Source organism: Onychomys torridus, chromosome 9 (genome assembly GCF_903995425.1).
Source record: "Onychomys torridus chromosome 9, mOncTor1.1, whole genome shotgun sequence".
Taxonomy (NCBI): domain Eukaryota; kingdom Metazoa; phylum Chordata; class Mammalia; order Rodentia; family Cricetidae; genus Onychomys; species Onychomys torridus.
In genome coordinates, this window is record NC_050451.1 from 48456028 (window position 1) to 48472442 (window position 16415).

General features: G+C 42.7%; 1 protein-coding gene across 3 annotated transcripts in view; it reads right to left on the reverse strand.

The window, feature by feature from the left end:
* Positions 1-16415, reverse strand: part of Atp8a2 (ATPase phospholipid transporting 8A2) — a 574910-nt gene that overhangs the window by 415563 nt on the left and 142932 nt on the right. For all 3 annotated transcript variants that reach the window (XM_036199222.1, XM_036199220.1, XM_036199221.1), the window contains exons 9-13: positions 14698-14825; positions 13174-13285; positions 7399-7564; positions 4305-4432; positions 3475-3552 (exon numbers count right to left, since the gene is read on the reverse strand). In XM_036199222.1, coding sequence (XP_036055115.1) covers positions 3475-3552; positions 4305-4432; positions 7399-7564; positions 13174-13285; positions 14698-14825 — 612 coding nt within the window. The remainder of the gene's footprint in view (positions 1-3474; positions 3553-4304; positions 4433-7398; positions 7565-13173; positions 13286-14697; positions 14826-16415) is intronic.

Here is a 16415-nt window from a genome sequence, read left to right on the forward strand (position 1 = left end):
GCCTGGCCCAATCAGCATATCCTGACTAAATTGTAAACAATCATCCTTATACTTGAAGTTAAGTGCAGCTCTCGTCCCTCATCAAAGAAGCTGCTCTTTGCAGCAAACATAGGTCACCACAGAAAGACACAACTGGCCAAAATGCAGACATCACAAGGGGAGCCCAGCCCTAAGGGATGTATCTACACCACAACTCCTATTCCTAAGGCTTAGGGATCATTGAGAGAGAGGCGGTGAAAAGACCAGAAAAACCAGAGAAATAAGAAGTCTGCTGTGAGATTATGTCTCCTAGAAATGACAGAGAAGCTACACCCACCCATAGTACCTCAACAACGTGGCTGCTAAGCAAGGCCTAAACAAAGACCACACCAATAAACAGCTAATATGGAAAGAGAAAATCTCCTCAGACTGCACTCCTAGACAAAGAACGACAGGTAACTAATAACTACTGTCTTGGGGCTTCTATTGCTGTACTAAAACACAATGGCCAGAAGCAACTGGGAGAGGAAGGATATTATTTCACCTTCCAACTCTTGGGTCCCACTCCATCACTGAAGGAAGTCAGGGCAGGAACTCAGGACAGGAAGCTGGAGGCAGGAGCTGATGCAGAGGCCATGGAGGGGTGCTGCTTACCGGCTTGCTCTCCATGGCTCTCCCACTAGCCCAAGGGTAGCATGGCCCACAGTGAACTAGGCCCTCCCCTATTAATTATCAGTCAAGGAAATGCACCAACATCTTGCCAATCTGATGGCAGCATTTTTCTCAATGTGGCTTCCCTCTTCCAAAATAATTCTAGCTTGTGTCAAGTTGACAAAAAACTGGACATCATACTTTCTAAGACAAAACTAGTTTTTCCCAGGGATGAGCCTCCTAATTGGTTGTCTAATACCAAGTGGTCATCCATAACCATATACACACAGTAACATTAAATGGACTCAGTAGGTTGTAGTTGTATGTTTATACATTTAAATAAATCTATATAGTGATCACAGAAAAAGAGGCCATCGATTTGAGATGGACTTGATTTGAGAAGGTAATGGGAGGAGCTGGAGAGGGGAGGGATTTAAAGAAGGAAAGGGGAAGTAATGTAACTATATTTTAATTAAACTAATTTTTTAAAGAAATATTACATAATGATTGAATCGGGACAGGCAGCTTTTCCACGCCCTTCACATTGGAACTTCTTGAAAAATAATAATTACATATGTTTATGATTATATATGATATTTCAAAACATGTATGCATGTTAATCATATTGATCAATCGGACAATTAGTGTTTCTATTGTTTTCAATTAATAAGAAATTTTATGTTTCACAGAGTATGTCTAGGAACACCAGAAGCACAGCAGAATTAGCTCCTCTGTCTCTTTTTAAAAAAGAATTAAAAATTTGCCAACATAGTAGAAAGGAAAATCTTATAAAGAACTGTAAGATTTGTGATCTCTCTTGAATATTAACTTCTCCTTAGGCAAGCCACCCCATGCCTGGCCAGGACAAGGTACTTCATCCTAGGGGCTTTCATGAGCATGTGCAGTTTTTCCATCTTGCTAGGTCAATTCAGTGGCACATGAGAGCAATCATATACTAAGTCCTGTGAACTGACAAAGGTAACCAAAGGCTACATATACAGTTGTCCCTAAACATCCACAGGGGGTAGTTCTAAGAACCCCCGTGGGTACCAAAATTCTCAGATGCTCTAATCCACTATATAAAATGGTACAGTGTTTGTATAAAACCTACATACAACCTCTGGTGTGTTTCACATAATCTTAGATGGTGTGTGACACCTAAGACAATAGAAATGCCATACTGTCCTAGCTGGGGAACAGTGACAAGACTCTTCTGTGTATATCTGGTACAGGTGCAACCACTGTCGGCACAATCCGATTTTAACCTGAAGTTGGCTGACTGCACAGGGTTCGAGCCTGATCCAAGTGGACACAGATAACTAATCACATTGTCATTTCACTGTGTGTGTGTGTGTTTGGAAAGAATGCTTAAGGGAACATAGCAGACAGACACTAATGTTGCCTGGAAGTCCTGGGAAGGATTCAAAGAGGCAAACATCATCTGCTATGTACCAAGAACTCATGCATTGTTATAGGAGCAGAATTTTACCAATGATAATGTCATTGTAGTAAGAAAGAATGCAGGTAGATGAAAGATAGACAGACAGACAGACAGATGACAGTTGATGGATGGATGGATGGATGGATGGATGGATGGATGGATGGATGGACGGACAGATGATATAGGTGGATTGGTAGGTAGATAGACATACAGACAGATAGATAATAGATATTTGGCACTGGATTCTGCTCCTCATTATGAGTACTGCATGAACATGGTGAACAGGGTGGAGGGGATAGGGACACAGACCTCAATGAGGAAGATGTGTGCTTGGTGCCAGAGTATTCTCTCTAAATGACAATCCACCTTGCTACACCAAATAAACTTGAGGACTCCTGTGAATTCTAAATTTTCTATTTAAAAAATAGAAAAAAAATGCTTTTCACTCTAACTAGATTTGGAAAATATCAAAGGAACAGAATCACCTGAAAATGTGGTTACAGAATTATATTTTATTACAAACTTGACTGACAAATTTGAGCTTCAGCTTTCTTGAAATGAACTTAAAAAATGTTCCAGCACAAATGCAGAACCGACTCTGTCCTTAAGAGGTGGGGGGAGAAGAGGGACATGACACCTGACCCTACTTCTGGCCCTCAAACAAATGAGAAGTCAGGCTGACATCTTCCCAGGGGGCCATGCAGCAGGTGTTCCAGGAAACAAAGGCCAGATTTGGACAGGCAATCTGCCCTCACCTGTCATTCATCAACCAGCTTTCCCAGGGTCAATTAATCATTTTTCTTAATCTCTAAAATGAAGATGCAGCACATTACCACCCCCACCCCAACTGGACTGATGGGAAGTTCAAAGTGTATAAAATAAAAATCATAGTTTTTAATTACTTTAGGTTAAGAATAAGTATTATCTATTCAAAAAAGGCTATAGGTTGCAGTAATTCAATGGAAGAGGCAGACATAATGCAACATGAACAAGCAGAAATCAAGAGGAGTAAACAAAAGTCACCAACTTTCGCAACAATGTCAGGGGGTATACCCATCCTTCAAATGGCCCCACATGCTTTGTGGGACAGCCCAGTAGCCAACATCCTACCTGTTTTCCTAGTCATCTGTTCTGAGAAACCCATTTTTTTAAAAAAAATCCAAAATAACATTATATTTTTGTACAATGTTCTATACTTTTTTCCCCGGATATGTTTTCAACAAAATGATAAACTTGTATCTCCAAAACCAAGTGACAATTGCATGCACTGCCACCTTGCAAACCAGATGTCACAAACACAGTCATGGGTAGCTATTTGGGAAACCCCCCCCCCCCGGGCTCCTCTGCTAACACTGGCTTCCTGCTCATAGCCCTGTCTCCAAAGTCCCCAGAGAGGCTCTCACCTGCCCGAGCTCTTCATTAAGGTTCGATGTCCTGGCCATAGCAGGAGTGTCATTTTCAATATAATACATATCTGTGTCCTGAAAGGAAAAGTGGGGAAGGTGGGAAGAAAGAAGGAAGCCTTCAGAAAACATGTGACTCTAATATTTCATTCAGATTAACATAGACTCTGGCCATCTCAAATCCTTCCATTATCATCCAAATGCTAACTGTTAACTTGTCTGGAAAATGAAGCTACAATCAGGATGGAGAAACCCTGTGCCCCAGTATGACCCATGGTATTTAGGTTTGGGTTCAAGATAATCATCTCATGCCCTGGCTGTGAGCTGAGTCAATGCCTCATTCACAGGTTTGTTGTGAAAATCAAAGTAAAACACACATGTAAGTGCCTGGTTTGAAAAAAAAAAAAAAAAGTTGACAAGGCCCAGTGTTGAATGGCCATGGTCATGACAGTCCCTTAAAAAAAAAAAAACCCACCTCAGCCCCTACAATCCATCCAGGGTGACTGTCATGATGAAACCCGTACAGAATGGACACTGTGGTGAGTACACGAGAGGCCTTTCCTTAGCATAAAGGGGACTTGGGAAGCACGGCCATGATGGCCAGACAACAGGCAGCCACTGGCACCCTTCCTCCACCTCCCCACTATGGTAATTGCATGGCTTGCCAGTCATCAGTTTGGCTGGCTTAACCCCGTAACCTAATAATAAACAGCCTCTGCCATTTCCTTTCTGGGACTCCATGAAATGACAAAGGCTTGTGCAGAGAACTAGAAAGCAGAGGCTGGCACCCCTCCAGGAGCTCATGTTTCACATTCTGCTTTGAAACTCACCCAGTTGATGAAGAGAGCTTGCGTGTATTTCACAACCTCAAGCGTCACCAGCAGACTGATGGGGATCAGATTGTTGTACAAGATGATAAATGTCAGCAAGTTGTAGCCAAAATTATCTGAGCTCGTGTCTACAGACAAAAACCAAGACAATCCATACAGCTTTAGTGGAAGTCTCCATTTCATTTCTTTCCATTTTGCTATTTCCAACTTTTTTTTCTCCTAAATGATGCTCCCAACCAAAGCCTATGTGCCTGTCTTGAGACTGAGGGGTTACTGTGCCAGTGTAAACTCCAAAGTCTGTTGGAATTCAGTCCCTATGGGTAGTGCTGGCTTCTCTTTGGAGGTTAGGGAAGGAGGCAGAGGAGGGAGCAGAGACAGCCCTCCCCCAGGAGGGGAATGCCCTCTGTGGCCTCAAAGGGGGATGTGGCTATTTCTGGGGTCATCAGACAACATGGCAGGAAGCTGCAGAGGAGGCAAGCAGAGGACTACGCCTGGGAATCAGGAATCTGTAGTGGCTCCAAGCCACACACATTGAATCTTCCAGTGGGAAGGCTTGACACATGCATGGTACAGATGATGAACCCGGGACTCTGGAGGGTGGCTGAGATGGAGATGGGTAATGGGAACAGGCCATCTGACATCCCCCAGCCTTTCACTTTCTACCCCACCCCCCAAGCCTTCCACTCTCCAGCTGGCAGCCCTTCTCCATGGCAGACTACTTTACTCTCTGCTTCTCTCAGACAATCAAGGAGTTGCTAAACAAGACCCGTAAGTCCCAATAACTCGAGTGTCTCCCATAGCACGGCATTTGTTTAGGAATAAAATTTATCTGCCAATAAAATTTATTAGAAAATTAAAACTTTGTGACTTTTAAATGCTAGCCAAAAACTGCTTTATAATACGACGTACAACCACATATGACATCACAGAGCAGCAACTATGCAAAGAAAACCTACCTCTACCTCAGAACCCCGAGAATGCCCAGGCTTGCCAAAAAGCCAAACAAGTCCATAAAAGAAGAAAAGAGAGTATCTAGCCCTATGTAAAATGTTCATCCAAACAAAACCAATGAAAAGGAGGTTAAAGCAGGACCAAATTTGACAGGAAGTGGAATCCAAGCACCAACAGAGGTAGCGGAATGTAAACTGACTTCTCTGAGCAGGTACGTATACAAACTGTGTTCCCTGAACACCACACAGTTGGCACTGAAGCTTCACGTTATCTGAGCCACTTAAGTGCCAGTTGCCCCAAAGCTGTGTTGAGGCCACATTTATTTAGATCACAATATAAAACTACATTCAGCCGGGCCGTGGTGGCACACACCTGTAATCCCAGCACTCAGGAGGCAGAGCCAGGTGGATCTCTGTGAGTTCGAGGCCAGCCTGGTCTACAAAGTGAGTTCCAGGAAAGGCACAATGCTACACAGAGAAACCCTGTCTCAAAAAAAACAAAAAAAAAACAAAAACAAAAAAACAAAAAACAAAACAAAACAAAACAAAAAACAAAACAAAACTCTACATTCAGATGAACCCGTCTTCACGTCTGAAGCAAGCCACATAACCAAAGCCAATACTAAGTGATATGATCAACTACAACTCAAAACACAACCATGTGCCCATGTTCATAAAGGAGCAGCTGGCACAGGGCCTCAAGCCATTAATCCCAGTATTTGAAGGTAGGAGGACCAAAAATCTAAGGGCCAGCTTCTGCTACAGATTGGGTTCAAGCCCAGCCTTTACCTCATGAGACCTTGTTTAAAAACAAACAAGCAAAAACAGGTAACATGAGTTTTCTTGCATTTCAAAACCTGAGAGTTTTACGGTTAAAGAAATTAGAAAAGTAAAATCACGTCTAAATCAATTTAAAAATAATTGAGAAATGTCAATAACAATGATGCCAAGGCAATACTCTAAAGTTTTAACATTTATCATGAAATTTGTGCCACTAAATTCTATTATTTTTGCTGAGATCAGAGAATGGCAGACCTTCCCTCTATTCCCTAGGCCCCACCAAGCCTAAACAAGACAGAATCATCAAAATCAAGTAAAGTCCCAAGAAATGGATCAAATGCATGTATTAAGAACATCTGCCAACTCTTAGAAGAACAGTTGGCACCGTGGACTATTATTCCACTCACAGATCCTTGTCATGTCAGTTCTGCTCTAGTGGGCGGTAGTGGTTATTGGGTTAGCTACCATTACCTACCTCCCCTTACCCCAGGGCAGGACAGGAACACCTAGGTAACTCACATCATTTGAATGGAGTAAGAAAAAGAATTCTATATGCAATGTCCAATCAAAAAACAATAGATCTCAGCAGCTAATGGTCTGGGAAGTCAAGTGTTCCCATATAGGAGTAAGGAAAACAAAAAACTGGCTTGAAATTTAGCAGAGCTATTCATGGGAAAGGGTAGCCAGGGAAGTCCTGCTAAGAGTTCATCCTGGTCAGCACAGAAGACCTTGTCTATGCACAATCAAGAGGCCCAGCACAAGCAGTAAGAAGACAGTGAGATGGATGAAACAAGGAGATGATACTAGCTACTAATTCGTCCACAGAGGTTTCCAGAAATGGCGAACTAGTAGATTAAAAGAAACAAGTTCATAAGCATGTATCTTTTTTTTTCCTCTTAGCTCTTTAAGATATCCTAGATTATACAAAGCACTGATTACAACGTGTTGTGAGGTTGACAGTACCTACACACAGTGCATATATGACAATAATAGCATGAGCAGTGGGGAGTCTGGAGATTAGCTGGTCTGATGTTTGTGAATTCAGTTAGTAGTGATCCAAAGGGTTTCTCATGTTGTCATTCCTGGAGGAACTATGAGAAAGTGTCTTGAAAATTAGCTGAGAAAGAATCCTTAGAGCATAGAACAGTTCCCAGATATACTCATCCTCACTTCCTCTCATGGATATACTCATCCTCAGTTCCTCTCATGATTCCTAATCTGTTCTCTCTTCAAGAAGGCCTGGCATATGCAGGGTAGCCATGGGAACAGAGGGAGGGCATGGCTACCACCCACAGACCCTGTGTGGAAGGACCTTCCAAGAGGTTTGTCCCACAAAAGTGAGAGGCAGTCACCCCAGCACTCACCCATCTTCTTGATGTACCAGCTCTTTCCACCATGAGACCCATTCCAGTACAGGGCTCCTACCGAGCTCACCAGTGCCATGACCAAGAGGATGCCAAACAGCACCAGGATCTGCACGTTGGTTACCTTCTCGACGTTGGACCTCTTAAGAGGTGCTTTTGTTGAATTCTGTAAACCGGTATTGAAAGGCAGTAACCATCATAGAACAGGCTTGGGCAAAGGTAAGGAGACACTGAGTAAGACAATCATATACAGTGATGGAAATGAAAAAGACTATTTCTTTTCCAAATTAATGATGGAATTAAAAGGTGCAACATACTCCTGAGTAAACAGCCCAGTTTTAAAAGACATTCTCCAGTTTAAAGGACTCACCTGTGGTGGTTTGAATAAAAATGGCTTATGTATTTGAATGCTTAGTCACCAGGGAGTAGCACTATTTGAAAAGATTAGAAGGATTAAGAGGTGTGGCCTTGTTGGAGGAAGTGTGTCACTGGGGGTGGATTTGGAGGTTTCAAAAGCCCATGCCAAGACCAGAGTCTCTCTCTCTCTGCCTACTGACCAGGATGGAGTTCTCAGCTACTGCTCCAGCATCTGTGTGCACGCCACCATGATGATAATGAATTAAGCCTCAGAAACTGTAAGCAAGCCCTCAATTAAATGCTCTGTCTTAAAGTAGTTGCCTTGGTCATGATGTCTCTTCACAGCAATAGATCATTGACTAAGACAGCACTCCAACTCTGCATGATCTAGTCCATACTTTTATTTACACCTTAGCATAACATCAGCTACTTTCATAGACACAGAAGGCTCTAGATAATCTAAGTATGGTCTAAAAAAACACTAATAAATCTTTACCATAAAAAAAAATCTAAGGAGAACCTCCAAAGCAATAATTCAGCTCTGTGATAAGCGTAAGAGAAATGTTTAAAGTGTACATGTTCTTTCCAGTAGGAAGGAATAAAAAAGACAAAGACACAAATATAAATGCATCAATAAAGCAAAAGAGAACAGGGATAGGTGTCAAAGCAAATGAATGAAAGGTTCACTTAGAGAGGAGTAAAAAATAAGCTCCTTAAGGCAGAACCACCTTGAGTTTAGTGAAGGTAGAGCAGAAGGCAGACAGAGGAACTGAGGCCTGTGTTAGGACGTGGGTAACAAGATGTTCAGGGAAGCTGCACTCAAGGTTCACTGATCTCACATGGAAGATGTGAGACTGTAAGCTCTCAGGAGTGGAAAAGTCCATCGTGTAGTATCAACAAGATAGTTATATACCGGAAGCCTTTTATAAAAGAAATCCCCAAAGATTGGTATGACAGGCCAATGATTGGCCCCAATGAAGGACTTCACAGAGGTGACTTGGGACTTTGATATGAGTAGATGAGCCTGACTTCCTAGATGAGCTCAGTCTAGTGCACAGTGACTCTCACATCACAACCATCACTCATATCTTTCTGAATTCCATTGCAGACCCAGAAATTCTGTCTAGTGTGAGCACCATGGATGTTACTGAAAGGAGGCAAGTTAGGGAACTGTCACACTAGGAGCTTTAGACTGTCTTCTAGGTGTCCTCCATTTAGTTTTGTCCTGCTCTGTTGTTAGTTTACTGAGTTGTCTTTTATAGACTTTGAAGAAAAGTCCTCCAGGGTCAAGATGGAAGTTTGCTAGCAAAGGCCATCTTAATCAGTCAAGCACCACAGGAAGGCTCCCAGGATGGCACACCCACATCTGGCCTCATGTTGAGAGCCCGGAACTGTTCTGTTACAAGACGGATTATTCAAATTCTTTAAACACTAAAGACGACCCTATCGTGTTTGATTAAGAGTCATTAAATTTTCAGGAAGGAAAAAAAAATGACAAAAGCTGGCATTTCTTGAGCCTATCAGTTAGCTGAAGTTGTTGAAACCCAACCAGTCACCAGAGTTAGGAAAACAGACTTTTCATCCAACACAAGGAAACAACCTAAACCTCTAGGCTTCAACACATGCCCATCATGGAAAGCCAACACAGCACACTCACTCCCTTTTCCAAACATTTCCACTTGCAACAATGAGTTTTTAATGCTCAATTCCTATTAGAACAATAAGTTCTTTGTATAAAATTCTTAAAGGACACTATCACTTTGATGTCCTGGACTACAATAAAAATGGGTCCAACTTCAAGATTTTGCAAATGCTGGAATCTGACCTGAATTGTATGCATCTTATTCCTCCTGAGAAAGCAAACATCAGAATGCTAGTCAGAATATGTCTGGAGTGTGTCAACCTAGATTTCAGCCTCAAACCTCACTCTTTCTGGATTTGTAAGCTAAGCTGGGGTCAGTTCGACACTGTGATTTAGTTGCTCTGTTTTTAAAGTAGCAGTACTGGGGCCAGAGAGATGGCTCAGTGCTTAAGAGCACTGGTTGATCTTGCAGAAGACTTGGGTTTAATTCTCAGTACCCACAGAGTGGCCCACAACCATCTCTAACTCCAGTTCCAGGGGATCTGACACCCTCTTCTCTCTTTTGGACTCTGCAAACACTGAACAGACATGGTGCACAGAAATTCATGCAAGCAAAACACCTATACATACTAAGTAATAAATATTTTAAGTAGTGAATGTACCTTCCTCATACCAAGGAATAAATGAATCCATATATATGTGAATCACAAAACCATGCATGCCTTGTTATCATCAATGTTTCCTAAAATTACTGATTACCTTTTTCCTATTAAGTCAACCAACAGAAACGGTCTGAGTGTTTGCTGTGTGTAACTACACTAAGCATGAACTGAGGGAGCTCTGAAAGGTAAAAGGTACACAGTGGAAGCTTCAGAACCCCAAGGCCATTCAGCTTCCCCTCAACCATCAAAAACACAAGTGTAGACACAATGTTATTTCATGAACAGAATGGCTTCCAGCTGTTGTGTTATTTCATATTCCTTTTGAAATTTCATTGTTCGTGTTGGTTCAGCCCTAAAGGCACAGCAAGTCTAGCACAGATGTTTCTGGGTTGGTTTTTTTTTTTTTTCCATCACTCTGTATGTCAACAGTAGTAAGTCTTGCCAAGGTTTGTCACACAGAAAGCAGGGAAAGTACCCCTCACACTCAATGGATGCAAATGGCATGGACTCGTCCTGCCCACTGAAGCCATGATGGGGATGTGTGGATACAAATTATACTGAGCTTGAGCTCCAAAGCCGGAATATTAACATGTTATCTAGAAGAAGAATATTATACCCTGAAAAATCACCCAGTGTACAAGGGAACTTGGAGAAAGCTTGAACTTTTAAGGAGCTTGATCCAAACCCTAGCCTTGGTACTCTACCCAAATCTGAGCTACCCACCCACGGCCTCTTTACCACTTCATTACAAAACACAGAAGCTGTGGGGAGCATAGCTCCAAAGGTTTGCTGTGACTACTGGTAATGGGCTGCTTAAGAGGTGGTGGAGCGTGAAACCATCCATCAAGATGGTCTTTGAATGCAGACTGCTCAGAGACAATAAACTTTAAGTGTTCTAATCCAGTGAATGAATGACAGCTGAGCAGGAAAGCAGGCATGCTGAATGATTTTCATTCACTCCAGGGCTGCTGTGGAGACCGCCAACCAGTCATTTTTCTACTTGCTATGAGTGACCCTCTAACACTTCTCATTATGAGTATTCTTCTAAGCCTGGAGGCCTCCTGTTACACTCACAATGCTGTGTGTCTTCTCCATGCTTCTGGATCTCTCCTCCTGCCACTTCTCTTACCCAGCTAAGGACATGTAACACCCCAAATCAGACACCTATGCCAAAAGAGGGTGCCTTAGTAAGGACCCACTGGCATCGGAGGTAGCTCTCCTGGGTCTACAGCTAAGACCTGGGAGTATTACTTGAGCCTTTGTTCCTCCAAGTCCACACCAATTGGATGTAAACCCTTGTCCCTTCCCCCAGCATGTCACCTCCCTGAATCTTGCCAGCGCTGAAGAAACTGGCTCATGGAATTCTTCTCTGCTCCAGCCCCATTTTCAGTCCACCTTCACAATCCCAGCCCTGCGTCACTTTCGACTCAGCGTCAAAGGACCTGGCACTGTTGGACCGCCACTTAAGCTTCCTTGAGCTCCCACTGCCGTGGATCAGCCACATGGATCAGCCACAGGTCCCCCAGCCTACAACTCCTCAACTTCCGAAACTCAGAGGTGAGTACCGTACGCTCACATCCACCTGTCACTCAACTCCAAGGGTCACTTTCAGCTTCAGGAACTCTCATAGCCCTCTAATGCAGACTCCTTCCATGTCTTCGCTGCATTAACCAGCACTCTAAGCCTGGGATGGTGACTCTTACCTATATATCCATGGGACTTTATAATGGCATAGTTTACAATAAGTACATCTCCACTTTCTGTATTTTCCATATTACTCCTTTACCAACCTGGCCCCCAAAGGTGAAGACTGAGCCTTTTCGCTAATGTACCCAGATGTCTTAGTACAAGGCTCAGAGGATAGTGGCTGTAAACATTTTTCAACCAAGACATAAGCCAAATGTGATGTTGGAAGTTACACAAAATAGCAGAAGACCCAACTCTCTTTAAGAGTTATAATTAACAAAATACAATACTGTTATGTAGTAATTTCCTCTGACATAAAAACTCATCTAAAAGGGAAGCTTATTAAGACATAGGATTTTCTAAGCACAAGTGAAACATTCCATTCTGCAGTGAAGCTACTCAAGCTTGGGAGGTAAACAACCCCAAAGCTTCAGGAAGTCCCTGAAACTGATCAGATTCACTAGGTCCTTCCCTTCCCAAGTATCTACAAACAGTAAGGACTGCACTGAAAGATAGTTTGAGTTAACTGAGCTGCTGAGAAGAGAGGCTCAGACCAACTGAACTGCCAGGAAGAAACAGAGACCTGGAAGAGGCACAGGTCAACTAAGGTGTCTGCAAAAGGCATTTCCTGACCTTCCTAGCCGTCTGGAGGCTGTGCAATATGCTCTAGATTTCTGGATTCTGTGGTCTATCACCCATGCTGGGTGGGCTCTGGTGATACAATTGTCTCTGAGTCATTTTTGCTTTTCTAAGTAACCCCTCACCCATGTTCTCACAGGTGACCCCAATAAATGCAGCGATCCACCAAGTTGGATGTTGGTGGCATCTATACTTTGGTTTGTCATTTCCCTGACTAGAGGTTTCTTCACATCTCTCCAGGAACAGTGTCATACAACAAATGCCAAACTATATCAGAGGACATGTAAGAAATGATAAAGAGATTCATGGAGAAGTTCAGAAGACATCTGGCCAAATATGTCATATAAATATGGGCTATGGATCTATACACAAAAATTTAAGAAAAAAACATTAACAGTGAAAAAGAGAAAAACCTCTTTTAAATGCATTCTGTTTCTTTGGTATACGAAGAATAAACATTAGTTCATTGTTCCTTTATTTTAAATGACCTAGAATTCATATAATAAGAGTTTACTATAACATCCTAATTAGTGGGATTCAGAGGACAAATGGAGAAATTCTTAAAGGGTAACTAGGCCCTCCTTACACCCAGAAGACCAGCTGTCCCTCTTGAACCTAGACAACCAAGACCACTTATATGTAGAGAGTCTTTGGACAAGAATGTGGTGACAAAGGCCAAAAGAGTCACATAAGGAAATAAAAGTCACTTTTCCCCTGAGTTTACACTCTTGGATGAACTTGACTGTCCTGTTTTGTCTGTATTTTCCACCCTCAAAGGAAAAGGGAATAAAGGAGAAACAAACAATAAAGCAACCACAGTGAGCACAGACTTCCACAGAAATATTTTACCTGCATGAGTTTGGAATCATGTCCGGTGTAAACAACCACGCCAAAGACCCACTGAGTGTTCCTGAGCTGGGTGCCTCTCAGTAAGATCTGGTCAGGCCCGAGGGCAACAGAGCTAAAAAGAAGAAAAACATTTCTATTTCTTGATACTCTGTCAAATAAGCATGCCTTTTCCCTGCCTAAGGCTACAATAAATCAAAGTCAAAATTGTGAATTTATTCTTTGCTTAATCTACCTATGCAGCCCAAATGTCCGCTTTATCCATTCTCCACTATAGAACAGGATGGTTTTTTTTTCTATAAAATATCAGAGAGGATTATGCCTCATAATCCTGTTATGCAAGAACACTGACAAAGAGAATGCTAAAAGCCTCAAGCTCATTCATTTCTGAAAACCAATTCACATTATAGACTATGGAAGAAAAGACAGCAGTAATTCATACCGAATGGCATGGTGACTAGGTGGCATCTGAGGGAGTGTCTACAGATGGGAAGCACGCTGGGTGGCTGGATATGAAGTGCCAACCAAGAAGCAGCCTCAAGCTTGGTTATCACACTGAACCTCTGTAGAGTCTTAACCCGGCTCCCAGCTATGGGTCTAGTCAAAGTATGGGGAAACTCCGGCAGTGGACTGTGGAGTATCACCAGGTAGACCACATGTCAACCTCACAAGCAAAGATAACCTCAGATAATAAGTCATTCAACTTGTGTGTGTGTGTATGATATCTACGTGTTCACATGTGTACACACACATGGAAGCCAGAGGTCAACATCATTTATCTTTCCACCTTATTTTCAAAACAAAGTCTCTCACTGTCACTGGCTAGCCAATGGACTTCGGGGTTCAGCCACTCTGCACTGATCTCCCAGCCAATCCCCCAGCACTGGCATTTGCCTTTAATGTAGGCTGGGAATCCAAACTATGGCCCTCATGCATGCATAATAGGCATTTCACTGACTGTGCCATATTCACAGCCCCGTTTCATTCAGCTTTCTAAAGCCAAGCAGAGCTGTAGTGAGGCGCACTGGCGAAGGGCTGGTCTAGCATGGGCAAGCATTGCAATGCACCGCACGGCAAAATCAATTAGTAAAATAGAAACAGAGCTTTGTAGAAGAAAGCTAACAAGAAACTATGCATCTGCCTCCCGTGTGTGGTACGCTAAATACACAGCCAGTACCTCTCTGCTGCTCTCCTGCACCACTGAATGCAATCTGAACTGTTTGTTTGGCCTCGTTAGTCATAAGCAAGGAAAAATAAGCTGCTTTCTATGAACCCCATGTGAGGTCTTTGGCTTGTTTCTTTTAAAAAATCTGTTCTTTTCTTCAATGTAAGGGAAGTTTTAAATGAATTTAAACAGTGTTTCAGTCTCTCAGAAATGAGCTAAACAGGAAGAAATCTCACTGTTTTCAAATACTACGAAACTAGGATTTTTTTTTCAAAGCTCCAGGAATTCTTGGCCACATTAAAAAGAAGGTGGGGGAAGGATAACAGGAGGGGGAGAAATAATTAAGGAAAGGAGATTTGAACCTCTTCCCATCCAAGTGCAAGTTGCCGGTGAAGTCGTAGAGGTGGCGATTGGGCCCTTCACACTCTATCCTTCCTGACAGTTTCATCAGGACTTCCCGCGTCTGCATGTCGGCTGTGTGGCTCAAGCCCTGAAACGGAATGAAAAGCCAACGAGATCAAATACTGCCATCCGCGTCTAAGACACAGCACGGCATTCTGTCAATCACAGGGACAAAATGAGCCATCTGCAATGCGATCATGTGATAAGTCATATAGCACCCCTCCAGACTGCACAGTTTGACACAAAGATATCGAGATTTCAATGGTGCAGAAGAGGAAGCCCCAACCCCTGCTAGAGACAGCCATATTTAAATAATAGTCAAGGCATTGAAACATACAACACAAAGCAATGCTACCACCATCCTGCAATACTGCTCAGATAGGACAGAGGGTCCTTTAACAGTCTGTAGTACACCACTCATTACTCTTAAAACTGTTAACAGTTTATTCTGAATATTTCCTTAAAAAATAGTTTGACAAACCTCATAAATACTTCTTCAAACAGAAAAAAAAATTTTAGACCATAGGAAAAAGAAAGATACACAGACAGAATTATTAAATTCAGTTTTGTGAAGCAGGAAAAAAAATCCCACAAAACAACAACAACAACAAAAAACCCACAAGGGTCTTACATGCTTAGTATTTTATTCATGGAAGACTATTCTTTATATCACAATTGTGTGGTAAGAAATTTTTTATTTGTATCTATTTTGTGCTGAACTTATTTCTGTATCATAGGGTTCTTTCTTTTTCCCTGGAAAAAAAATTTCATTCAATATATTTGATCATGTTTGTTCCCCTCACCCAGGTCCTCTCTGTTCTATCAATGTATCAGACATCTTAGGATGTCTCTCCCTTCATGCAGCTTCCTCTTCTGGCTTCGGAACAATGGTTCCTTTTCAGTGGCAATCAGCCTGGTGCGCCAGGCAGCTCAAGCAGAGTTAACTCAACCCAGAGCGCTGGAAAGGTGGTGGCCCACCTGCAGATCTTCAGTGACCAGAGAATCTACATCTAAACTGCTGTTGCCTGTTACTCGGCATTTTTCAGCATGTGCTGTGGAAACTCAGCCCTCCATTTCAGTCACAGAGTCCACTGCTTGGCCTGGACACACCTACCAGCCTTACCACTGTGACATGGATTGCCACATGGTGCTTCTTTAAACATCTTTCAGTTACTTTGTAGCTTACGCAGATCCCCAGTGGCCTGGACAGTTTCCTAAGGGTTCTTAAAATGAACCCAAAGACTTGCACCTCTTGTTTTGCATGGTTTATAGAGTTTTGGGGGGAGGGAGCTGGTCAAGTTGATAGTGAACCATTTTCACAGGTGACCCCAGGCGGCTTGCAGGAAGAGTAGTAGGGTAGTTCCGGGTATGGAAACAATGTATCTGATGCTTGGCTCTCCACTATTAGAACAGTAGCTCCAACCACAATGCACCTGGATCTTTCTACTCCACAAGCCCAAAGACTGGCTTTCTTCCCACTGCCCAGCTCAAGCTCCTATGAGCGGATGCCCCTGTCCTGAGCACTGTGGGCAGAACTTAGGAAGATACAAATGAGTGGTGATACACTAGACTGGTGAAACCCACTTTCTAAGCCACCTAGCCTCCTCAACAAGCTTTCCTCATAATTGGGGGCACAGACTTCCACAGCTTCCACCAGGGATTAAGGTATCATTTTATG